The sequence below is a fragment of the Amblyomma maculatum genome, chromosome 2, assembly GCF_055883805.1.
Source record: "Amblyomma maculatum isolate TAMU_Amacu chromosome 2, ASM5588380v1, whole genome shotgun sequence".
NCBI classification, from domain to species: domain Eukaryota; kingdom Metazoa; phylum Arthropoda; class Arachnida; order Ixodida; family Ixodidae; genus Amblyomma; species Amblyomma maculatum.
Window position 1 is genome coordinate 189030323 of NC_139345.1, and position 24377 is coordinate 189054699.

Here is a 24377-nt window from a genome sequence, read left to right on the forward strand (position 1 = left end):
GCATCGATTTAGAGCAGAAGCTCATTATACTCAGTCATGTGGCAGTCGTGGCCGAGTGGTTAAGGCGATGGACTAGAAATACATTGGGGTCTTCCCGCACAGGTTCGAATCCTGTCGACTGCGCATGCTTTAGTTTAGTTTTAGTCCTTCCCGCATCGATTTAGAGCAGAAGCTCATTATACTCAGTCATGTGGCAGTCGTGGCCGAGTGGTTAAGGCGATGGACTAGAAATACATTGGGGTCTTCCCGCACAGGTTCGAATCCTGTCGACTGCGCATGCTTTAGTTTAGTTTTAGTCCTTCCCGCATCGATTTAGAGCAGAAGCTCATTATACTCAGTCATGTGGCAGTCGTGGCCGAGTGGTTAAGGCGATGGACTAGAAATACATTGGGGTCTTCCCGCACAGGTTCGAATCCTGTCGACTGCGCATGCTTTAGTTTAGTTTTAGTCCTTCCCGCATCGATTTAGAGCAGAAGCTCATTATACACACTCACGTGGCAGTCGTGGCCGAGTGGTTAAGGCGATGGACTAGAAATCCATTGGGGTCTTCCCGCACAGGTTCGAATCCTGTCGACTGCGCACGCTTTAGTTTAGTTTTAGTCCTTCCCGGCGTTTCGGCCGCACAGCAGAGGAGTGTGTGGTTACATACGCGGACAAGCTTCGGCACCGAGCACGGCCTCCTGACGAAGCATTACGGGAGCACATCATGGACGCGTCTGAGATAATTGATGTGTCTGGCGACCTTCCTGTCGGCGTTGTGGCCGAGTCCTCAAGTGCTACTCCACAGAACACTGAGGAACAAAATACTGCTCATGCGTCCGAGGGTAATGAGAAAAACTCAGCGTCTCAGGCCTTGGACGAGATGTCGTGTCAAGCTTCGGACAAGGAGCCAACCGCAGACGATCCACCAATCGTTCCCGAACACCCAGCGGATGTCACCGCGGATATTGCGACCCCTGTGGCCGTTGCTGTGCAACAATGACCAGACCAGAGCCAAGTTCCTGTGGCTGACGGGCTCGCGGCTGCCGACGAGCCGGTCTTGAAACGCCGTGCATCATGTGCCTCCTAGTCCAGTGAGGAGGACGATCAAGCTGGCAACAAGCATCGTCGTCGCGGTCGAGCGTCGAAGCACAAAGGGAAGTGCCGGTGTTCGCGGTCGAGGAGGCCTGGCGGTGGTTCGGAGGCGGATTCGCCGTCTTCCGAGAGGCAAATGGAATTGTAGACAAAACTATGTGCTGTCACCATGGCGGTCTCTGAAGAGATAGTGCTTGCAACTCTCAATGTACTGGGTCTTAGGTCTCGCCAGAAACAGATGCAACTTCGCCGACTTTTGCACAGCAGGCGTCTAGATATTGTGGCAGTCCAAGAGACGAAGATAGAGAGAGAGGAGAAAACCGAGAGGGCGTTACAGCCCTTTTTGGCAGATTTTAATGTCATTGTTGCGCATGCTGTGGGCTTGTCGGCAGGTTGTTTTCTGTTTCTGCGAAAGACGCTGCCTTGTACTGGCCTAAATTATAATATCGACGCCGAGGGTCGGTTGCTATGTTGCGATCTTCTACTCTTTAGGAAGCCATGGCGGATAATTAATGTTTATGCTTTTAATACTGTGACACAGCGCATAAGTTTTTTTGAACACATAGCCAGCTTACTTGACTGTGACCGACATCTTGTGCTAATGGGTGACTTCAACTGTGTTTGCAACCCCATAGATCGTTCTAGTCCAGACGCACGCAGTGACAGGAGTGGGGAACTTTTGTTCCGTGTTACAGAAGATGCGGGACTGGTTGATACAGGGGCACCCTGCTGTGCTTTTAGATCATTCACCCACATTCAGGGGCATTCTCATGCTCGTCTAGACCGGATCTATGCATCTTGTACATTAGTTTCCCGCTGGCTTGTTTGCGAAACTATACCGGTTTCGTTTTCTGATCATAGCATGGTAGTAGCCCGGCTCGGCGGCAATGACCATTCAAAGTTTAGGCCGCACTGGGAACTTTGGAAGTTAAACTCATCGGTGGTAAATGATCAAGAATTTATCATTCGTGTGCGCTCACAGCTCCAATCATGTTTTTCCAGAAATCTACCATTGTTCGCCGCTTGGGAAATGTTCAAGCAGGAAGTACGTGCGATAGCAATTGAACTTGGCTCAATTATATCTTTCTACAGAAAGCATCAGGAGGAGACACTTAACAAAAACTTGTGTAACCTGTATGAGCTAGAATGTGAATCCCCTGGATCATATACGGACGAAATTGCTAGTGTCAAAAGTCGGTTACAAAGGCATGATGCGGAACGATACAGGGGTGCCTTAATTCGACCTCGTGTCAAGCGTGCTTTGCACTGCGAACGGCCGACGCGGCAAGCTTTGCTTGATGAACGTCATCATGCGACTGCAAAGCTGATTCCGGGAATTATGCGTAATGGCACATTGGTTACGAGTACGAATGAGGTTACGTCCGCATTCGTGGATTATTACTCGATGTTGTTTAGTGCCACTCCTCCTGTAAGAAATTCTAACATCTCGCGTTTCACATCCCTGGTGAGCCCTTTATCAGAAGATGATTGTTTTGTAATTAGTAGCTCCTTCACGCAGCAAGAGGTAGAAGTGGCAATTGATCAATTACCTCTCTCAAAAACGCCTGGTCCTGATGGCATTTCCTCTGAATTTTACAAAGCTTTTAAAACTGTTCCTATTCCTATCCTGCTAGATGTCTTCGCGATAAGTTTTGATCTAGAAGCCCTTCCCGAGACTTTTACAAACTGCCACACAGTCCTAATTCCAAAGAATACTGATGAAGAAAAATTACGCTCAGTAGAAGGCTATAGACCAATCACACTGGCAAATGTGGGTTACAAGATTTTCGCCAAAATTTTATCAAATCGCCTACAGTTCGCAATGTCGGTTCTCATTGGCCCTCACCAGACGTGCGGCTTGAGGGGCCGAGCCATACAAAGTAATGTACATATTGCGCGCACAGTCCTCGAATCATGCTCCTGATCTCACGATCAGGTTGCTTTACTTCAGGTCGACCTCGCAAAAGCATTTGATCGAGTTCGTCATTCTTTCCTGTTTTCTCTTCTGGAACGAGCGAACGTTGGTTCTGTAGTACTGAAGGGGGTGCAACTTTGCGATAGAAATTGTTCGACTCGCCTAATTGTAAATGGCCACCTATCAAACCCCATACCAATCAACTCTTCTGCGAAGCAAGGCTGTCCGATGTCTCCACTGCTTTTTGCTCTTTACTTGGAACCACTTTGTCAGAGTGTTTTACATAACAGTAGTATCCATGGCTTCCCTCTCCTTGGAAATGAGGTTAAAGTGCTTGCATATGCGGATGATCTTGCGTTTTTCTGCACTGACAAATCAAGCATAGAAAAAGTTATATCCAGCATACAAGAATTTGGCGTTGTTTCTGGTGCTCAGATGAATCACTCCAAGAGTTCCGGCCTTTGGTTTGGTTCGTGGGGCTCAACACCACCCCTATATGCAGGAATTGAATGGTCATGTGTGCCACCTAAATATCTAGGCGTTCCACTGCATGCATTTAAGTCAAGTTCAAATTACTGGAAAGAGCGCGTTCCAGTAGTGCAGCGTTATGCTAATACATTTGTCCCCTATCGGCTTTCAATATTCGGTCGGGCTCAGGCCTGCAACATGTTTTTGGCGACAAAACTTTATTATGTGCTTCAGGTCCTCCACTGTGCTAGGCATTACATCCAGCGCTTTCACCGAATATTTGCGACGCTTATATGGTCATCCAATTTTGAACCGATTCGGCGTGATAACCTATTCAGACCTGTTTGTGCAGGGGGGCTCGGGTTAGTGCATCTGTATGTAAGGCAGTTAGTTGCCCGTTTCTTCTTTTTTCGTGATTGTTCACATCCGATTATTAGAGCATTCCTACAAGTTAATTTCATGAATCTGCTTCCCGACTTAGTGGTTTCTTCAGATTTTACTGATCCCCCGCAGTTACTAGGATTTATGCAGGAAGTTTATGCTTCGGTGAGGTTTTTGACAGTACGATTCTCGAATGAGTACTTATATTCTGTTTCGCGCAAGATACTATACAAGGATTTGGTAGCAATGCTTTTTCCGCCACCACTGTATCGTTCTTTATACTTTGGCTTTAAGGGTCATGATGTGTTAAAAAGGGTGCGCAAAATGCAGATTTCTTCTTGCACGAAAACATTTTTCTTTAAATTACACACCGAAGCTCTACCTGTTAACACATGGCTCCATAGAAAAAATATTTTTGTATCTTCTGTAAACTGCCGTCTGTGTGATGTGCCCGAAACTATTGAGCACTGTTTCATAATTGCAAAGACGCAATTCTTTTTTGGGATGTGCTGCAAAGAACTCTAAAGAAAGACTTTGTTGTAAATTCGTACAGTGTGCGGTATCTTGCTGTTACACAATCTGATTACGAACCATATGACATGTTTTTCCTTATTGGACTTCATAGCTTGTGGAAGACACGCATGTCGGATCGGAACGCTGAACCTGTTGTTCCACCTAGACTCCATTTTAGCAGAATGATGCTGCAACTGAAGGACACTTATGATGAAAATGACTTTCTACCTGATTGGTTTCCGCTGGTGACACGGTGCTTATTTTTGCCTGCCTTTTAAAAAGTTGTCTTCTGATGTGCATCTCAGCAATGGCTGAATGAATTGTAAATAGTCTGTGTACATAACCCTTTTTGTATAATAAATACCATGTCAGCAAAAAAAAAAAAAAAGTAGCAGTCGTGGCCGAGTGGTTAAGGCGATGGACTAGAAATCCATTGGGGTCTCCCCGCACAGGTTCGAATCCTGTCTACTGCGCTCGCTTTTGTTTAGTTTTAGTCCTTCCCGCATCGATTTAGAGCAGCAGCTCATTATACTCATTCACGTGGCAGTCGTGGCCGCATTCTACTTCCGGCCACCGTAGTGAACGGTCGCAGAATCATGTGCTCCAGCGGAGCGGCGATAGCGGCCCTTTCCAGCCGCGGAAACAGGCTCGACGACATGGATGATACCGAGTATCAGATTATTCTGCCAACTTTGCCCACCGTACGCGTTGTTTTTAACACGCTTTTTTTTGCACGGCGATGTGCGAGTCAGGCCATACAGGGTCGAGGATTTCCGCGACGCCCTGGTCAAGGCTGGTGCGCTCCCCGACGTTGTGGCGTTGGGGGCGTATCAGATCAGCCATGTTTGGGCGGTCACGTTTAGCAGCACAGAAGCAATGAAGAAATTGGCGGCTTTCAAGGAACTCGATGTTAAGGGACGCCGTTGCCTTATTATTGATCCCGAAGACCAACAGGTGAAGCTGCGACTTCACTGGATGTTGCACGGTGTGGCAGACGACGACATCCGGACGGCTTTTGCTGCGTTTGGGAATGTGACCGAGGTGACCCGGGAAAGGTGGAGAGTTCAATGCGTCAAGGAGAAGGGGTCCACCACGAGGACTGTGCTCCTGAAATTGAAACCCGGCATTAAGGTCGACGACTTACCTCACCAGCTGCGAGTTGCCGGAGAGCTAGCCCTTGTCGTGGTGCCTGGGCGAGCGATGCAGTGCCTGCGCTGCCGCGGTACCGGTCACGTTCGACGTGAATGTAAGGTACCGCGTTGTCCAAAGTGTAGACGCTACGGACATGACGAGGCTGCCTGTGTGCTTTCGTATGCTTCGGCCGCGGGACATGGAACTGCGGAACGGTCGGCGGAGCTCACCATGGACGTGGTCGAGGCGGAGGAGGCGGCGAAGGGTGCCGGAGAGGTGCGAACGCAGACACGGGAGACTGATTCGTCGGTGGACTCGGCAGAAAGCGGCAATGCTGCGAGGGATGTGGGGAAAGCGGACTCTGCACCTGAGCTCCCTAGCAATGAGGAAGGCACGTCACTTCAGCCGGCAAACGGTGTGGAACAGGATAATGGGGAGGAGCAGTCGGACACCAGCGGTGTTCGTAAGCCAGGCGTCCCAGCCCCAGCCAAGCGATCCCACACACAGTCCGAACCCGAAGGTAACCAGGCGTCAGCCCCCAGCGTCGACGAGCCACCAGCAAAAACGGGGCAATCCCGGCGGTCCACGCTTCGTCCGCGGCCAAACATATCATCAGAGAGACGGGCAGCGGATAAAGTGCCCCCGCTGCCGGGTCAGCCGCTCGCACCGGACGGGGATGGATCCAACGACGGCGTCTAGCAACGCGCTAGACGGGAAAGGTAAGCACCATGCTTTCGGTCTCTTCACCCTCGATGAAAATGGCGCCCGAAACCACCTTAAGAGTAGCCACGTTAAATGTCAGGGGATTGGCAGGCAAAAAGAAGCAGAGCCAGGTGCACCGGCTCTTAACTGACCACGATATTGACGTGCTTGCCGTGCAAGAAACTAAGGTTGATGGGGAGGAAGAGACCGGGAGCATGGTGCGACGTTTCACGGCTAGATTTTATGCCATTGTTAGCCACGCAGTTGGGACATCGGCCGGGTGTGTATTGTTCGTCAAAAAGCTGCCTGGTCTGGTTGTAAAGGGCTACTCCTCATGCTCTTCTGGACGGTGTGTAGTGGCTGATTGTGTATACAGTGGTGTTGAGTGGCGCATTATTTGTGTGTACGCTCCTAACTGTGTGGAGGAAAGAACAGTGTTTTTCGAGAATGTTATGCAGCAGTTAAATACGGAAAGGCAGGAAGTATTGCTGGGCGATTTTAACTGTGTACTGAATGCTCGAGACAAAACCAGCACACGCGGATTCAGAGACAAGAGCACTGAAGTGTTATGCCAGTTAATAAGCGAATGGAATATTGCCGCGAAACCTTCAAAACAGTATTTGTTGTTTTTTAACAGCCGCCGGCATACAGGCTTATCACTCTGATTCCGGACCGCGTATCAGTTCCGTAATTTTTGTTTGTTACTGCTCGATGTCGCGAGTCACACCTTTATCAGTTTTGTTGTAGCGCAAGACGCACCGAGATCTGTCTCGAAGGTTCCGGCCACTCGCTTGTCTTTCCACAATGTTCCAGCCCGTGCTGGTAGCTGTTTGCGACGTTATCTAGATTCTTCTGTGCAGCCTTTAAATTGAGCGTTGCCGAGTGTGACGAGCATTCTTTGTTCGACGATCGACGAGCGCGTTTGTTTCTATCGCCGCCGCCGAGTTGCTTAGTTCTTTTGCGGGCGCAAGTCAGCCCAAATAAAGAGTTTCTTTAGTGCGGTCACCCACTCTTAATTTGTGTCGTCGACCTCGTCACCACTACGTGACATCTGGTGGAGGTGCTGCCTTTGATCCTTCAAGCAAAGACCCAAGCCGTGTTCCTGTCGCCCTGGAAGACCAGCCTACAGGTCACCGAGCCAGCCGCCGACTTCAAGGCCTACAACCCGAACACGGTCTGCTGCCTGACCCCATTCGGTCTCGGAAGGCATCAACACTGACAATGGCCCAGCCTACAGCACCGGTTGTTTTCGTCCAACCCCGTGAGCCCCCCTGCTTCCATGGACGACCGGACGAAGATGCGGGAGATTGGATGGACCTTTTCGACCGTGTGGCAGATTTCAATGGTTGGAACGACGCTGCGAAACTCAGGCAGGTCTACTTTGTTCTTCAAGGACATGCCCGAATTTGGTTTGAAAATCACGAGACTTCTTTCAAGGATTGGGAGATTTTCAAAGCACAGTTCTTGATGGCCTTTACAAGTTCTGTCAGAAAAGAAAGAGCTCAGACCCTCCTCCAATCAAGAATTCAACTACCAAACGAGCCCGTCCTGGCCTACGTAGAGGAGATGAAACGCCTGTTTCGCCGCGCCGACCCTAACATGACCGAAGATGACAGAGTGAAATTCTTAATGCGAGGCATTAAAGAATCGCTTTTTGCGGGGCTTGTCCGGAACCCGCCGAAAACTGTGGAAGAATTTGAGAGAGAAGCATCGACCATTGAGAAGACGTTGGATACCCGGATGCGCCACTACGAACGACCACTTCAACCAAACTACTCATGCCACTACCCCAGCACATCTGCAAGTGGAGAGAACCTTCGGGACCTAATCCGGGAGATCGTGCGAGAGGAGCTCCGCCGAATGCTGCCATCATCGCAACAACCCCAGGTGGCAACGCTCGCGGACGTCGTCCGTGAAGAAGTTCAGCAGGCGCTGGGCGTTCCTGAAGCGACGGCTGCGACTGTTCCAGCACAAGAAGCAACAGCGATGAACTACGCTGGTGCATTACGTCGCCCTCCGCCCCGACGTGATGACTTTCCCATCCCGCGCCGCTACCGTCCTGTTCCTGAAAACCGCCCCTTGGCCCCCGCCCGCCAAGCTTACCAACGACCCCCAAACCCCAGGAAGTGCGACGCCTGGAGGACTGCAAACAACCGGCCATTATGCTTCCACTGCGGTGAGGCCGGCCACATTCTGCGCCACTGCCCGTACCGACGAATCGGTCTCCGCGGATTTGCAGTCGACGCCCCACGACCACGCCCAGGTGAACGACCGCAAGAAATCGACAACTATCTGCGCAGCGGTGAGATTGCGTCACCAAGCCGTCGGTTCAGATCTCCATCACCATACAGGGCCCGCTTTGCGTCGCCAGGCCGTAACTATGATGAGAGTATGCGCGGAAGGTCCCCAAGCCCGCGCAGGGGAAACTAAAGGCAGCAACCTTTGGAGGTGAGGTTGCTCAACGGCGAAAAGACGAAGATCCTGCGCCGCCGACGACCACTAACGACGACGCAGCCATTTCACCGCCGCTCCACACGTCATTGACGACAACACGACCAAAGTGCAAGCAGACACCGCCGCCCAGCGTAGTAACAACGGTATGCCCCGGCCATGACCTGAAGAAACGACGCAGCCGAGATCGGACACCAAGGCCCACGTGCAATGCGAGGACGCGAACAAGTGACCTTGAAGTTGATATCGACGGTCGCAGAGTCACTGCCCTAGTAGACACCGGAGCTGACTATTCAGTCATTAGTGGACCGTTAGCCTCTCAGCTAAGAAAAGTTACCACCGCTTGGGATGGCCCGCTGATTCGCACAGCAGGTGGCAACCTGATTACTCCATCGGGACGATGCACTGCAAGAATAACCGTAAATGGGCGTACTTACCCCACCAGCTTTGTGGTCTTGCAGCAGTGCTCCCGCGACGTGATTTTAGGCATGGACTTCCTAAATGAACATAGGGCTATCATCGACCTGCGATCCAAGCTCATCAAGCTCTCTGCAGACAAAGCAATTCCTGCTACGACGACGTCGATGCAACACATCGCTCTAAGCGTCCTCGATGAAGAATTGACCGTCCCGCCCCGATCAAGCATCGCAGTCTGCGTAGGTAGCGCAAACATCGAAACCGCTGAAGGCATCGTCGAAGGAAATATCCAATTGCTCTTAGAACGAGGTGTCGGTATCGCAAGAGGCATCGCGAAATTCCGGAGAGGTCAAACTCAGGTGCTGGTAACAAACTTCACCGAAGAATACCGGCATCTCAACAAGGGCACGACGATCGCTTTTCTCGACGAATTAGCCGACCTCAAAGATGTATTCGCCCTCCACGACCAAACGCTGGAAGACTCACCGGACCAATTCCGTCAGCCCAAATTTGACATCAGCCCGGCATTGACCCACAGCAGGAAAGACCAGATTCTTAGTCTTCTTCGAAGCTACGGGGAGTGCTTCTCGTCATCATCGAAGGTACGACAAACATCACTGGCCAAGCACCGCATTATAACGGACGAACACGCCCGACCTCTGCGCCAAAGCCCTTATCGTGTATCGCCCCGAGAACGGCAGGCCATTCGCGATCAAGTTGAGGAAATGCTACGTGATGACGTAATCCAGCCCTCGAACAGCCCCTGGGCGGCACCCGTCGTTTTGGTCATGAAGAAAGACAGCACACTTCGCTTCTGCGTTGATTACCGCCGCTTGAATAGCATAACGAAGAAGGATGTCTACCCGCTTCCCCGCATCGACGACACTCTCGACCGGCTCTGCAATGCAAGGTACTTCTCATCGATGGACCTGAAGAGCGGATATTGGCAAATTGAGGTCGACGAAAGAGATCGCGAAAAGACCGCATTCATCACACCGGACGGCCTTTATGAGTTCAAGGTGATGCCATTTGGCCTCTGCTCCGCACCAGCCACGTTTCAACGAGTAATGGACACAGTCCTGGCAGGCTTGAAGTGGCAAATTTCTTTGGTATATTTGGACGACGTTGTTGTCTTCTCGTCAAACTTTGAAGACCACCTAAAACGACTACAAACAGTGCTGGAAGCCATCAAGTCATCGGGACTAACGCTAAAAGCAGAGAAATGTCACTTCGCCTACGAAGAACTCCGGTTCCTAGGTCACATCGTTAGCAAGGACGGTATTCGCCCAGACCCGGAGAAAACAGCGGCAATCGCACAATTCCCACCGCCTGCCGACAAGAAAGCTGTGCGCCGATTCCTTGGGCTGTGCGCTTATTATCGACGATTTGTCAGAAACTTTTCGCGGATCGCCGAACCGTTGACGCAGCTTACAAAGGCTGACGTACCTTTTAAATGGGAAGCGCCGCAAGAAGAAGCCTTCGACGAACTTAAGCGCCGCCTGCAATGCCCTCCTCTACTTGGCCACTTTGATGAAAACGCCGAGACCGAAATTCACGCCGACGCGAGCAGTGTGGGCCTAGGAGCCGTTATTGTCCAGAAGAGTGCCAGACAGGAGAAAGTAATCGCCTACGCTAGAAGATCCCTCACAAAAGCCGAAGTCAATTACTCGACGACCGAGAAGGAGTGCCTTGCAATCATCTGGGCCACTTCTAAGTTTCGTCCATACCTATACGGCCGACCATTCAAGGTGGTAAGCGACCATCACGCGCTCTGCTGGCTGGCTAATTTGAAAGATCCTTCCGGCCGCCTTGCCAGATGGAGCCTACGACTTCAAGAATTTGACATGACTGTAGTCTATAAGTCGGGCCGGAAGCATTCCGACGCAGACTGCTTATCCCGCGCTCCGGTCGATGCTCCCCCGAAGGACGATGACGACGACGCCTTTTTGGGACCGGTAAGCGCCAGCAGTTTCGCAGAACAACAGCGATCAGACCCTGAGCTGAAAGCGCTAGCCGATTACTTGGAAGGAAAGACCGCTTCCCCTCCTGGTGTGTTCAGGCGACATTTATCATCCTTCACGTTAAACAATGGCCTCCTCGTGAAGAAGAACTTCGCACCTAACAAGACCACGCAGCTTCTCGTAGTGCCTAAAACCCTTCGGCAAGAAATTCTGCAGGCGTTGCACGATGAGCCCACAGCAGGCCACCTCGGATTTGCGCGCACATTGCGTCGAATCCAGGAGAAGTATTACTGGCCGCGACTGCCTGCGGAAGTTGCCCACTATGTGAAGACGTGTCGTGAGTGCCAACGACGCAAGACGCCGCCGAACAGACCAGCAGGACTACTAAACCCTATTCCGCCCCCAATCGTGCCCTTTCAACAAATTGGGATGGATCTCCTCGGCCCCTTTCCATCTTCGTCTACGGGTCACAAGTGGATCATCGTGGCCACTGACTACCTTACCCGTTACGCCGAAGCAAGAGCACTACCAAATGGTACCGCGGCAGAAGTCGCCAAATTTTTTGTCGAACAAATTCTCTTGCGACACGGCGCCCCAGAAGTGCTCATCACGGACAGGGGAACAGCGTTTACGGCAGAGTTGACGCAAGCCATTCTGGAATACAGTCACACAAGCCATCGACGAACAACTGCGTACCATCCCCAGACCAATGGCCTTACGGAGCGCCTGAACAAAACGATCGCGGACATGATCGCTATGTACGTCGACGCTGAACACAAGACCTGGGACGCCATTTTGCCGTACGTGATCTTCGCGTATAACACGGCAGTCCAGGAGACGACCAGAGCGACCCCGTTTAAGCTTGTGTACGGCAGGGAGCCCACGACGACGCTCGACGCAATGCTGCCGCACGTAACCAGCGAAGACAACCTTGACGTCGCCGGCTACCTGCAGCGTGCAGAGGAAGCCCGACGACTCGCACGGCTGCGTATTAAAGACCAACAGCGCACCGACAGCCGACGATACAATTTACGACGACGCCACGCAGAGTACAATCCAGGAGACCAAGTGTGGGTTTGGACACCAATTCGCCGTCGCGGATTAAGTGAAAAGTTGTTGCGTCGATACTTTGGGCCATACAAAATCCTTCGCCGCGTCGGACCACTGGACTATGAAGTCACTCCCGACGGAACATCAGCATCACAACGGCGACGCGCACGCCCAGAAATTGTACATGTTGTACGACTGAAGCCATATTACGCGCGTTAAAGAATCTGTGGTGTTTAAACTTTGCAGTGTTTATGTTTAGGTTTCTTTGTTTTGAAACATCGAGGCGATGTTTTTTTAAGGGGGGAGTAATGCCGCGAAACCTTCAAAACAGTATTTGTTGTTTTTTAACAGCCGCCGGCATACAGGCTTATCACTCTGATTCCGGACCGCGTATCAGTTCCGTAATTTTTGTTTGTTACTGCTCGATGTCGCGAGTCACACCTTTATCAGTTTTGTTGTAGCGCAAGACGCACCGAGATCTGTCTCGAAGGTTCCGGCCACTCGCTTGTCTTTCCACAATGTTCCAGCCCGTGCTGGTAGCTGTTTGCGACGTTATCTAGATTCTTCTGTGCAGCCTTTAAATTGAGCGTTGCCGAGTGTGACGAGCATTCTTTGTTCGACGATCGACGAGCGCGTTTGTTTCTATCGCCGCCGCCGAGTTGCTTAGTTCTTTTGCGGGCGCAAGTCAGCCCAAATAAAGAGTTTCTTTAGTGCAGTCACCCACTCTTCATTTGTGTCGTCGACCTCGTCACCACTACGTGACAATATGGAGGATGTGGCTGATTGCATGGAAGGGCCGCGTGCCGTTCAGTACACGCACTTTCAAGGTTCTAGCCACGCGCGTCTGGACAGAATTTACGCGTCGCTGGATTTGATTCCTTCATGCAATGAATACCGAATTGTGCCTATGACATTCACGGATCACTGTTTGGTTCAGTGCTTATTCGGCACCAAAAAACGAAGCAATGCATTTAGCTGGGAGTTATGGAAATTGAACAATAAATTGCTTAAGTATGATGCCTTTAGACGCGTGGTATTGAATGAATTGATTAAAGTGAGGCCAGGGACTTTGCTCGAAATCTGGAAACAGTGGGAGTTGTGCAAGGAACAGATTAAAATTAAAGCCATTGACAGATCCAGTTCCTTGCTGTACGAGAAGAAAATTACAGAAACCCAGCTTAAGGCTTTGCTTGCAAAACTACACGAACAGGAATGTAAGGCACCCGGCAGATGGATAGAGGATATTCGAAAAATAAAAGAACAAATTAACTTGATAGAAGAAGACAGATACCAAGGAGCGTTAGTGCGTGCAAGAGCGGAAAAATTGGCCATGGATGAGACGCCGACAAAAAGATCGTTGGGAATAGAAAAAGCAAATGCAAGGCGAAATCACGTGGCAGAGGTAGGTTGCGCAGGACGCACAGAAACCGATAACGAAGGAATCGCGAAAGCTTTCCGGGAGTATTATGAAGATCTATTTCCGTCCCGAGAGGTTTATTTGGACCGTTTTAAAGAATCCTTTCTTGACGCGATGCCAAAAATTGACGAGGAACAAAAAGAAAGACTGGAGCGGCCAATAAGCGAAAAAGAAGTGCAGCAGGCAATAGAAAATTTAAACCCAGGGAAATCACCCGGGCCTGATGGCCTGAGTGCGGCTTTTTATAAAGCGTTCAAGGAACAGCTATCTCCTTTGTTGTGTGCTTTATTTAATGAAGCGTATGAACTGAAGGCACTGCCTGCGTCTTTCGGATCGTCGCACACAGTACTTATTCCGAAAACTGACCAACCAGATAAGCTTAGGCAGTTGTCGTCTTACAGGCCCATTGCTCTGACAAACGTTGATTACAAGATTTATATGAAGGTGCTTGCTGGCAGACTACAAACGGTTATATGCGAACTAGTGGGCCCTCACCAAACGTGCGGTATCAAAGGGCGATCTATCTTTCAGAACATTCACAAAGCGCGAAGTGTGCTCGAATGCTGCGATGCAACTCATGCATGTGTTGCGTTACTGCAGTTGGACTTGGAGAAAGCTTTTGATTGTGTGGCACATACTATTCTGTTCAGCATATTAGACTATGTTAATGTCGGCTCTGTTATTCGAGAGGGAGTGGCTTTGGCGTACCGTAACTGCACTACGAGATTAATTGTCAATAAGTCACTGGGGGCCCCCATCAACGTACGACGTTCGGTGCGCCAAGGTTGCCCCCTCAGCCCTCTTTTGTTCGGCATTTATATTGAAACGTTGCGTTTAAGCATCCTACGAAACAATGACATTGATGGTTTTCTACTGCAGGAGTCAGAAGTCAAATTGCTGGCTTACGCAGACGACGTTGCGGTTTTTTGTGTAAATAAAGAGAGTATAAAGAGGACAGTGGATGTGGTAAAACATTTTAGCAAAGTCACAGGGAGTAAAGTTAACTGGGGTAAGTGCCTGGGATTTTGGCACGGAGAATGGCAACTGACCCCCGACACTTTCGCTAATGTGTCGTGGGTTACAACGCCTGCAATGTACTTGGGTGTGCCCTTGAAATTTTACAAGGAAAGCGAGCCATATTGGCTAGAGAAAGTCAAAGAAACCAGTGAAAAAGCGGAGAAATGGAAAAGCGCTCAATTATCAATATTTGCAAGAGCCGCAGTTTGCAACCTGTTTTTAATTAGTAAGTTATGGTATGTTATGCAAGTGTTGCATTGCTCTCGTGTAATTGTGCAAAAATTGCATCGAGTTTTTGCGATGTTTGTTTGGGCCTCGAGTTGGGAGAGGTGCAGTCGGACAAATTTCTTCCGGCAGGTGAAGCATGGGGAGCTTGGTCTGGGTCATTTGTTTGTGCGACAGATTGTCAACCGGTTTATGTTTTTTAGGGATGCCAGCGATCCATTCCTGCGCACAGTGTGTCAACAAAGACTTGGTCGAGCGTTGCCTGATTTCGTAGTTTATACTCAATGTATGCCTGGTTCTCTGTTTGGATTCTTTAGGGAAATTGTTTTGAGCGTGAAATTCTTAAGCGCACGTTTTTCGAAAGAGTATTTAAGTAATGTTAGCAGGAGAACATTATACAAGGATGTTTGTGAAGTGGTGTTCCCGGTGCCCTCGTACCGAGCTTTATACTATGGAGGCACAGGAAGTAATGTATTAAAACGCGTAAAGAAAATGCAAGTTGCCCCGGGAGCTAAAACGTTTTTCTTTATGCTACAAACCGGTACTTTGAGTGTAAAATCATTTATGGAGGAGAAGGGTATGTTCCTACCGTGGGGGGCCCAATGTCTCATCTGCAAACAGCCAGAGACAATAGATCACGTGTTTTTGCATTGCTGGGAGGGGGTATATTTGTGGGATGTTCTGCAAAGGACAATAAAAAAACAGTTGCCACTTGATTCCCATGGCATTAGGTATTTGCCATTGGATAATCACGATGATATGCCGTTAGACCAGGTTATGTTAATGTGCCTCCACAGTATATGGCGCGCACGAATGGCTGGTTATCACTGCGATCCAGATGCACGGCCAGCCCGCGTGTATTTCCGTGAAAGTGTGCAGCGATGGCTCGACGTGCTTAAATTGCAACCATGTGCTCCTGAGTGGCTGTCAAAGCTGGAACCTTTGACGGTGCTCAAGGAATTTTAACATGACAATTCCTGCCCCTCAGTGGGTGTTAGGTAACGCTAGCTACCTTTGTGTACAAATATTATTCCTTTTTTCCTGTTGTTTTGAGTTCCAGTGCGGTGTATTTGTGTCAAAGCCAGGCAATAAAGAAAGGCAGTCGTGGCCGAGTGGTTAAGGCGATGGACTAGAAATCCATTGGGGTCTCCCCGCACAGGTTCGAATCCTGTCGACTGCGCACGCTTTTGTTTAGTTTTAGTCCTTCCCGCATCGATTTAGAGCAGAAGCTCATTATACTCAGTCATGTGGCAGTCGTGGCCGAGTGGATTCTGCTTCCGGCCACGCCAGTGAACGGACGCAGGATGCAGGGCTCCTCAGGAGCGGCTTCAGCGGCCATGTCATGCCGCGGTAACAGGACTGCTGAACAGGAAACCACTTACCAGGTCGTTTTGCCTGCACTGCCAACAGGTCGGTTTGTTTTGAATACTGTTTTTTTTGCACGCCGATATCAGGGCCCGCCCGTACAGGGTGGAAGATTTCCGCGACGCGTTGGCACAGCATTCGCTGATCCCCGATGTTGTTGCGATGGGGGCGTATCGGATGAGCCACGTCTGGGCTGTCACTCTCAAGGATCCTGAAGCGGTGACCAAGCTTGTTAGTGTCGGTGTGTTGTGTGCGAAAAACGGTCGCTGCTTGGTAATTGACCCGGCCAACCAGGACGTGCGACTGAAACTTCACTGGCTTTTACACAACGTGCCAGACGAGGATGTGCGTGCTGCCTTTACGCCGTATGGAAAGGTGTTGGAAGTTACAAGGGAGCGCTGGCGTGTGAAAGGTATGGTAGAAAAAGGCTCGACTACTAGACTTGTCACGCTTAAGTTGAAAGCTGGCGTGAAGCTGGATGACCTGCCACATCAGTTGAACGTTAGCGGTGAGCTGGCGCTCGTTGTTGTGCCAGGCAGACCTCCCTTGTGCCTACGCTGTCGGAACACGGGTCACATACGCAAGGAGTGCCGGGTTCCTCGCTGCGGAACCTGTCGACGGTTCGGTCATGAAGACAGCCAGTGTGCACGTACCTACGCAAGCATTGCCGGACTTGGGACCAGCGAGGACACGTCCGAGTTGATAATGGATGAGGTGGATGCGGAGGAGGCGGCCGACATTAGAGGACAGTCAACGAAACAGGACGCGCCTTCCATGACGGTTTTAACTAAGCATAAGGTGACGGTCTCAAGTGAAAAGAATGAAACTCGGCACGTCTCGCACGTTCCATCGCAAGACCAACAGGACCACGAAAGCGCTTCAAAGGAAGCGTCAGAAAACGTAATCAAGTTTTCTGACGCTGAGGAGCATCCGAGTACTGAGCCTCCTTGCACTGATGCGATGGAAGTTGGGCCGGAGACAGCTGCCTTAATTGCCTCAAAACGTCCACACGAGGAAAGCTTCGAGGAGACTCAGCTGCCAGGCGGCGTTTGTGGTGAGCCGCCGCCGAAAACTGCGGGCATCCGAAGATCGACTTTGAGACCGAAGCCGAACTTCTCTGCCGACACGCGGCAGGCGGGGAAACCGCCTCCGTAGGTTTTGTGGTGTCCTGAACGATTTGTGGGTCGGCTGCCTACCGACCAGCGTCAAGAACATTCTGCAACCAAGCGGGGTGTGTGTGAAAAAAAAATAAAAAATGAAAAACGGTGCTTGGACTTCGTTTGGATGCAGCACGAGGTTCAGCTGGGAGGACAATACGTGCACACATATGCCGCTCTTCTTCAGAAGCGGAGGCCACGCAACCATGAAGGTAGGCACCATGCGGGTACAAGCGGCCCTTTCTAACACATGACTCTCAAGCTTAATTCGGCGTTACACGTAGCTACTTTGAATGCAAGAGGGCTGGGAGCGAGAAGGCGACAATGCCAGCTCAGTCGCCTCCTTGTGGATAATGATATAGATATAGCAGCTGTGCAAGAGTCAAAGATTGAGAGCCAAGAGAGCACTGACCGTATGGTGGCTTCTTTTCAGACAAACTTTTATGTGTGTGTATGCCATTCTGTTGGTGTATCGGGTGGATGCCTTTTATTTATACGTAACACGCTGGGAGTAAGTGTAGAGTTCGTTTTTGCCTCTCCAAGTGGTCGGCTTTTGGTTACTGATTTTACCTACTGTAATTTATGCTGGCGTGTTGTGTGTGTGTATGCTTTCAATTCAGAATGCGAACGTGAATTGTTTTTTGAGTCTATTGAATCGTGGTTGAAGGTCGACAAAATCTTGCTTGTACTTGGCGATTACAACTATGTGTGCGGTGCTGTGGACCGAGCGGCGAAGTGTAAACCTCGAAGAGACAGAAGCTCCGAGCTGTTGAATGCACTTGTGCATGAATACGGCCTTGAGGATGTTGGTAGTGTGTTCTCCACAGGAAACCAACCAGAGTTCACGCACTTTCAGCGAGATAGCCATGCTAGATTGGACAGGGTGTATGCCTCGGTTGATCTTGTTTCCCTATGTACTGCATATGAGGTCAAACCTGTGTCTTTCAGCGATCACTGTCTCGTGAGTGCAGTGTTCGGTAGGGCAGGAAAGAAATCGCGCTTTAACTGGTACCTATGGAAACTGAATGCCAAACTTCTCGCCGATGAAGAGTTCCTTATGGAAGTTAAGACCGAGTTTGAAGATCGTCTGGCTATGCGACCAGTAAGTTTTGCAGCGGAATGGGACAGCTTCAAAGAGTGGGTCAAATTGAAATCCATAGAAAAGAGCAGTAAGGTGCGGCATAAAGAGGAAGAAAAAGAACTGAATGAACAACTCGAGTTTCTTTTGAGCATGGAAAGTTCAGTGCCAGGGCATTTCGCCAGTAAAATACGAGAGATTAAAAGGGAGCTGGAAACAATCGACAGCGAAAGATACACAGCGGCTGTTATACGTTCAAGGGCTGAAAAACTTTGGGCTTGAGAAGTGCCGACAAAACGAGCCCTAGCAGACGAAAAAAGATACGCCTGCCAGAAAGAAATAAGGAGTATAAGGTATGCCGGCCATATCACTGAAGATGCTAAAGATATTCAGCGTGCGGTAGCAGAGCACTTCGAAGAACTGCTTAGCGCTAAGCTTGAGACTGTAGGCGGCTTTCAAACAGATTTTCTAAGACTGATGCCTGCACTGGATGACGAAAGTAAAGCGCGCCTAGAAACACCGATAACGTTGCAGGAGATAGAATCTGCAATAGATAACCTGACACCTGGGAAAGCACCTGGGCCGGATGGTCTAAGCGCTGCCTTCTTTAAAACTTTTCAGCAGTATGCGGCTCAGTTTATGCTCGATGTAATCACTGAAGCTTATGAACGTAATACTGTTCCATTGTCTTTCGCTACATCGCACATTGTGCTAATACCCAAGACAGATGATCCGGAGAAACGACTGTTGGTGGGGTCATATCGACCGATTAGCCTCACCAATGTTGACGACAAGGTGTATATAAAGGGTTTAGCAAAAAGACTGCAAAGCGTAATAAAAAAACTGGTTGGGTCTCATCAAACGTGCGGCATCAAGGGTCGATCCATTGCCACGAATATACATGTCGCAAGAACCGTACTAGAATGTGTTGATGCACTCGGTGGTCAGATAGCCATGATGCAGTTAGATTTGGCGAAAGCCTTTGACCGTGTTTCCCACGAAATTCTTTTTTCCATTTTGGAGCATTCTAACCTTGGAAAAGTCATAGTGGAGGGTGTTAAAATGGCTTACGCGAACTGCACGACCCGTATTATAGTGAATGGTGAACTGACTGACAGCATCGCAGTACGTTCATCGGTAAGGCAGGGCTGCCCGCTCTCACCCCTGCTTTTTGCACTGTATTTAGAGCCACTTTGCTTGGCTATCATTGATAGCGATCGCATTTTAGGGTTCAAGCTGCAATCAGCACACGTGAAAATGCTAGCATATGCTGATGACATAGCAGTGTTTTGTGCAACTAGAAAGAGCATCTGTGAAGTTACGGGTGTCGTCCAAACATTTTGTGATCAAACCGGATGTATGATCAATTGGGAGAAAAGCTCTGGGTTTTGGCACGGTGATTGGGACGTGACACCTGATTTCTTCTGTAAGCTGCGATGGTCTGCTCTCCCAACGCGATATCTAGGCGTGCCTTTAGATTGTTATCGAGATCCCAACGTGCACTGGATGGAAGAAACATCCAGAGCGAAAGAAAAAGCGGATGCGTGGCAAGGAAGGCAACTCTCAATGTTTTCGCGAGCTTCTATTTGCAATGTTTTTCTTATTTCGAGGCTGTGGTACCTCATGAATGTGTTATGTGTCTCACGAACCTCAATTCAGAAAATGCACCGCGTTTTTGCTGTTTTTATTTGGGCATCCACATGGGAAAAAACCGCCCGGACGAATTTGTTTATTTCTGTTAAAAGGGGCGGGCTTGGCCTTGCACATCTGTTCTTGCGTCAGGTGGTCTCGCGATTTATATTCCTGCGTGATCAAAAAGATACCTTTCTAAGAACTGTGATGCAAGTGCGATTGCAGAGGCTGCTCCCTGAATGGATTGTGTCATGTGAAAGCATGCCTGGTACTGTGACTGGCTACCTGCGCGAGTTTGTTTTTTCGTGCAAGTTGCTGGAAGTGCGGTTTTCTTTTGATTACCTTTTCAATGTTCCCAGAAAAAAACTGTATAAAGATCTCATTGACGTGATGCTGCCGGTGCCTTTTTACCGGGCATTACACTGTGGAGGCCCAGGTCAGGACGTTTTGAAAAGAGTCAAGAAGATGCCCGTGAGGCCATCTGCTAAAACTTTCCTTTTCTAACTTCACTCTAATACGCTCCCTTTAAAACCTGGCTGAACGAAAAAGGTATCTTCGTCCCATGGACAACAAATTGCCTGTTGTGCAAAAAACCGGAGACAATTGAACACGTCTTCTTATAGTGTTGGGATGCTGTCTTTCTATGGGACGTCCTCCAAAGGACAATTAAAAAGGAACTTCCCCTAACTCCGTACGGTATCAGATTCCTACCAGTGCAGAACGATGATGCACCTTATGATTTAATTATGCTTCTTGGCCTTCATAGTTTGTGGAAAACACGAATGCAGGTGCGTCACGCAGATATAAATACACGATCTGCGCGTGAAAACTTCATTGAAAGTGCGGTGTATATACGCGAAACTTTTAGGATGCAGCAGGATCCACCACAATGGCAATGTCTATTTGATGAGTTGGTGAACCTGAAAAGATTTTAGCCGCGTACGCGTTAGCTCAAGTGTAGTTGACGTGTTTTATTATGTGTACTTTTGTTTTGTGTTTCACGGCAATAAAGAAAAAAAAAAAGTCGTGGCCGAGTGGTTAAGGCGATGGACTAGAAATCCATTGGGGTCTCCCTGCACAGGTTCGAATCCTGTCGACTGCGCACGCTTTTGTTTAGTTTTAGTCCTTCGCGCATCGATTTAGAGTAGAAGCTCATTATACTCAGTCACGTGGCAGTCGTGGCCGAGTGGTTAAGGCGATGGACTAGAAATCCATTGGGGTCTCCCCGCACAGGTTCGAATCCTGTCGACTGCGCACGCTTTTGTTTAGTTTTAGTCCTTCGCGCATCGATTTAGAGTAGAAGCTCATTATACTCAGTCACGTGGCAGTCGTGGCCGAGTGGTTAAGGCGATGGACTAGAAATCCATTGGGGTCTCCCCGCACAGGTTCGAATCCTGTCGACTGCGCACGCTTTTGTTTAGTTTTAGTCCTTCCCGCATCGATTTAGAGCAGCAGCTCATTATACTCAGTCACGTGGCAGTCGTGGCCGAGTGGGGATTCTGCTTCCGGCCACGCCAGTGAACGGACGCAGGATGTAGGGCTCCTCAGGAGCGGCTTCAGCGGCCATGTCAGGCCGCGGAAACGAGGGTTTTGCATCTGACAAGGAATACCAGGTTATCCTGCCAAGTCTGCCAACCGGGCGAGTTGTTTTGAATTCTATTTTTCTGCACGCTGACATAAGGGCCCGCCCATACAGGGTGGAAGACTTTCGCGATGCGCTAGCCGGAATGTCGCTGCTCCCAGACGTTATCGCTCTGGGGGCGTATCGAATGAGCCATGTATGGGCGGTAACTTTCAAGGATGCGGAAGGTGTGAAGAAGATTTTGAATGCAGGCGAGCTGAAGGTTAAAGAGCATCGGTGCCTTGTTATTGACCCGGTGAACCAATGCGTGCGTATGAAATTGCACTGGCTTCTTCATGGCGTGACTGACGAAGACGTGAGGCTAGCTTTTGCGCCATACGGAACAGTCAGTGATGTCACGAGAGAGCGATGGCGCGTTCAAGGTGTCGCCGATAAAGGCTCAACTACGAGGTTGGTGTCCCTCAAGCTCAAGCCAGGGATAAAGCTTGACGACCTTCCACACCAAGTCATTGTTGCAGGCGAGCTGGCACTTGTGGTTGTATCGGGACGACCGCCACTCTGCCTCCGGTGCCATTCTACTGGTCACATCCGACGGCAGTGTAAAGTACCACGTTGCGGTGCGTGCCGAAGGTATGGACATGAAGAGACCCAATGCACCCGCACATATGCCAGCGCTGCAGGCCCCGTGAGCAGAATGGATACGTCCGATCTGCTCATGGACGAGGTTGAATCTGAAGAGGCAGCAAAAAATGTAACTGATGTGGAAGAAACACAGTCAGCTGCTTCAGGATCTGAGCAGAAGACGGCCCCTGAAGTGGAAAATTCAACCGAGACTCATCAGACGGTAGCTTCTGCCAACAAAACAACTTCAACAGAAGGAAAGGACAGGCCACTTGCTGAAGATTCATCACACGAGATGCATCAGCAAGGTGAAACCATGGACGTCGCGGAAGATGCAACCGGTAGCCTAGCGGGAAAGCGTCCACGGGATGCAACAAGCGACGCATCGGGGACGTCAGGAAGCAGCATTGGAGATGAACCGCCACCAAAAGCGGCTTCGACCAGACGGCCGAGTTTTAAGCCGCGCCCCAACATCCCGCCTGATACACGGTCAGCGGGAAAACCGCCACCGTAACTATCGTGAATCTGTGCATTGTTGCTGGCTGCGTTGGAAGATGCTGAGGGGACTTTGTGAAGACAGTTTCTGGCTACTGTCTGGTGCAACTATGTGTCTGCATTATGAAGAGCATATGCAACTAAGTTCAGTAAGCCTTTTTTGTTTGTTTGTTTTTTTTACCAGCAAAGGCCGCCACCATACGTTCAAATATTCAAACTAAATCATGGATCCTAGCAATAAGATAGTGCTACGTATTGCTACATTAAACGTAAGAGGACTGGGAGCAAGAAAAAAACAGTACCAGCTTAAAAGACTTCTCTTGGAAAAAGAACTTGACCTAATAGCTGTCCAAGAAACAAAGATCGAAAGTGTTGAGCAAACAGATCGTATGGTGGCACCCTTTCAGACCCGCTACAACGTATGTGTTTGCCATGCTCTTGGTACATCAGGGGGTTGCGTTCTTTTTATTCGCAACGACATAACAGTTGTCCCTGAATCTGTCGTCATTTGTGAAAATGGGCGTTTTCTTGTCGTAGATTTTTTCTTCCATGCGTGCAACTGGCGAGCAGTTTGTGTTTATGCGCCAAACGTTGAGGCTGACCGCGCAGTGTTTTTTGATAATCTTTATCAGTATCTTTCATGCGACAAGAAAGTAATCCTGTTAGGAGACTTTAACTGTGTCTGTAGCGTTGCTGACCGTTTAAAAAAGCTGCCTCTTAGGGACAAGAGTGCGTTAGCGCTTAATCAGATTGTACAAGAATGCAATTTGGAAGATGTGGGGGCAGCTCTAACAGATGGTATGCGTCCACTATTTACGCATTTTCAGAATGAAAGTCATGCAAGACTTGACAGAATATATGTTTCTCTAGAGCTTTTGCCGCTGTGTACCAAATATGAGGTCGTACCTGTACAGTTTAGTGATCATTGCCTAGTAATTGCAACTGTCGGAACAAGGAAGGAAAAACCGAAATTTAGCTGGGATCTATGGAAGCAGAATGACAAGCTTTTAGAAGACGAAGAATTTATTAACTACGTAGATGAACAAATAAAATATATTATTCAGGCTAATTCGGCAAACGCTGTTGCCGAATGGGATGAATTCAAGCAGCGCGTAAAAATAAAAGCTATTGAGAGAAGCTGCATCAATAAGTTCAAGCGCAACAATGAAGAAAAGCAATTACATGAACGTCTTGAATTTCTTTTGGCCATTGAAAGCGACAAGCCAGGAAGCTGTTCGAAGGAAATGAGAGAAGTAAAGAGCCGCTTGCAACAGATTGACACGAACGAGTACAAAGCGGCGGTGATAAGAGCGCGAGCTCAAAAGTTGTGGGCAGGCGAAACGCCAACAAAACGCGCCTTATCGGACGAGAAAAGGTACGCGTGCCGGAAAGAAATTAAACAGATACGATACCAAGGCGAGGTAATTTCAGACAGTAAAATCATAGAGCAAGCTTTTGTTGAATATTTCAGCGAGTTGTTAGGCCGTGAAAGAGATGTCCAAGACGGGTTTGAAAAAGAGTTTTTACCGCTTATGCCATCGCTTGATGATGAGACAAAAGCGCGACTTGAAGAACCAATTACTATTAGCGAAATTGAAAGTGCAATCGATGGCTTACAATCTGGTAAAGCCCCTGGACCGGATGGGTTAACAGCAAATTTTTACAAGGTGTTTAGAACACCAGTGGCCCTTCTGTTACACCGTGTGATCTCGGAAGCGTATGAAA

The 24377-nt window shown here is 49.3% G+C and overlaps 2 protein-coding genes and 9 non-coding genes across 11 annotated transcripts; all 11 read left to right on the plus strand.

Annotated features, from left to right (window-relative positions):
* The first annotated feature begins 41 nt into the window (after positions 1-41).
* TRNAS-AGA (transfer RNA serine (anticodon AGA)) lies at positions 42-123 on the plus strand. Its single transcript has one exon. It is a non-coding gene; the product is annotated as a tRNA-Ser (tRNA).
* A 70-nt stretch (positions 124-193) lies between these two features.
* Positions 194-275, plus strand: TRNAS-AGA (transfer RNA serine (anticodon AGA)). Its single transcript has one exon. It is a non-coding gene; the product is annotated as a tRNA-Ser (tRNA).
* Positions 276-345: 70 nt separating this feature from the next.
* Positions 346-427, plus strand: TRNAS-AGA (transfer RNA serine (anticodon AGA)). The gene has a single exon. It is a non-coding gene; the product is annotated as a tRNA-Ser (tRNA).
* A 70-nt stretch (positions 428-497) lies between these two features.
* On the plus strand, positions 498-579 carry TRNAS-AGA (transfer RNA serine (anticodon AGA)). Its single transcript has one exon. It is a non-coding gene; the product is annotated as a tRNA-Ser (tRNA).
* A 4163-nt stretch (positions 580-4742) lies between these two features.
* Positions 4743-4824, plus strand: TRNAS-AGA (transfer RNA serine (anticodon AGA)). Its single transcript has one exon. It is a non-coding gene; the product is annotated as a tRNA-Ser (tRNA).
* An 8005-nt stretch (positions 4825-12829) lies between these two features.
* LOC146200689 (uncharacterized) lies at positions 12830-17028 on the plus strand. The gene is made up of 3 exons (XM_084592418.1): positions 12830-12873; positions 16177-16898; positions 17015-17028. Exons 1-3 carry the CDS (start codon positions 12830-12832, stop codon positions 17026-17028), a joined length of 780 nt encoding a protein of 259 aa, XP_084448544.1.
* On the plus strand, positions 15821-15902 carry TRNAS-AGA (transfer RNA serine (anticodon AGA)). Its single transcript has one exon. It is a non-coding gene; the product is annotated as a tRNA-Ser (tRNA).
* A 3946-nt stretch (positions 17029-20974) lies between the features above and the next one.
* On the plus strand, positions 20975-21056 carry TRNAS-AGA (transfer RNA serine (anticodon AGA)). The gene has a single exon. It is a non-coding gene; the product is annotated as a tRNA-Ser (tRNA).
* Positions 21057-21126: 70 nt separating this feature from the next.
* On the plus strand, positions 21127-21208 carry TRNAS-AGA (transfer RNA serine (anticodon AGA)). The gene has a single exon. It is a non-coding gene; the product is annotated as a tRNA-Ser (tRNA).
* Positions 21209-21278: 70 nt separating this feature from the next.
* TRNAS-AGA (transfer RNA serine (anticodon AGA)) lies at positions 21279-21360 on the plus strand. Its single transcript has one exon. It is a non-coding gene; the product is annotated as a tRNA-Ser (tRNA).
* A 122-nt stretch (positions 21361-21482) lies between these two features.
* LOC146200694 (uncharacterized) lies at positions 21483-22780 on the plus strand. The gene has a single exon (XM_084595901.1). It carries the CDS (start codon positions 21520-21522, stop codon positions 22669-22671), a length of 1152 nt encoding a protein of 383 aa, XP_084452027.1. The 5' UTR covers positions 21483-21519; the 3' UTR covers positions 22672-22780.
* The last annotated feature ends 1597 nt before the right edge of the window (positions 22781-24377 follow it).

What these genes read in the sequence shown, in the direction of transcription:
- LOC146200689 (XM_084592418.1), top strand. Translation starts at nt 12,830, where the DNA reads ATGGAGGATGTGGCTGATTGCATGGAAGGGCCGCGTGCCGTTCA. An exon ending in GAAGGGCCGCGTGCCGTTCA is followed by an intron (nt 12,874 to 16,176) that starts GTACACGCACTT and finishes CGCCGATATCAG; the next exon opens with GGCCCGCCCGTACAGGGTGG.
- LOC146200694 (XM_084595901.1), top strand. Translation starts at nt 21,520, where the DNA reads ATGTCAGGCCGCGGAAACGAGGGTTTTGCATCTGACAAGGAATACCAG.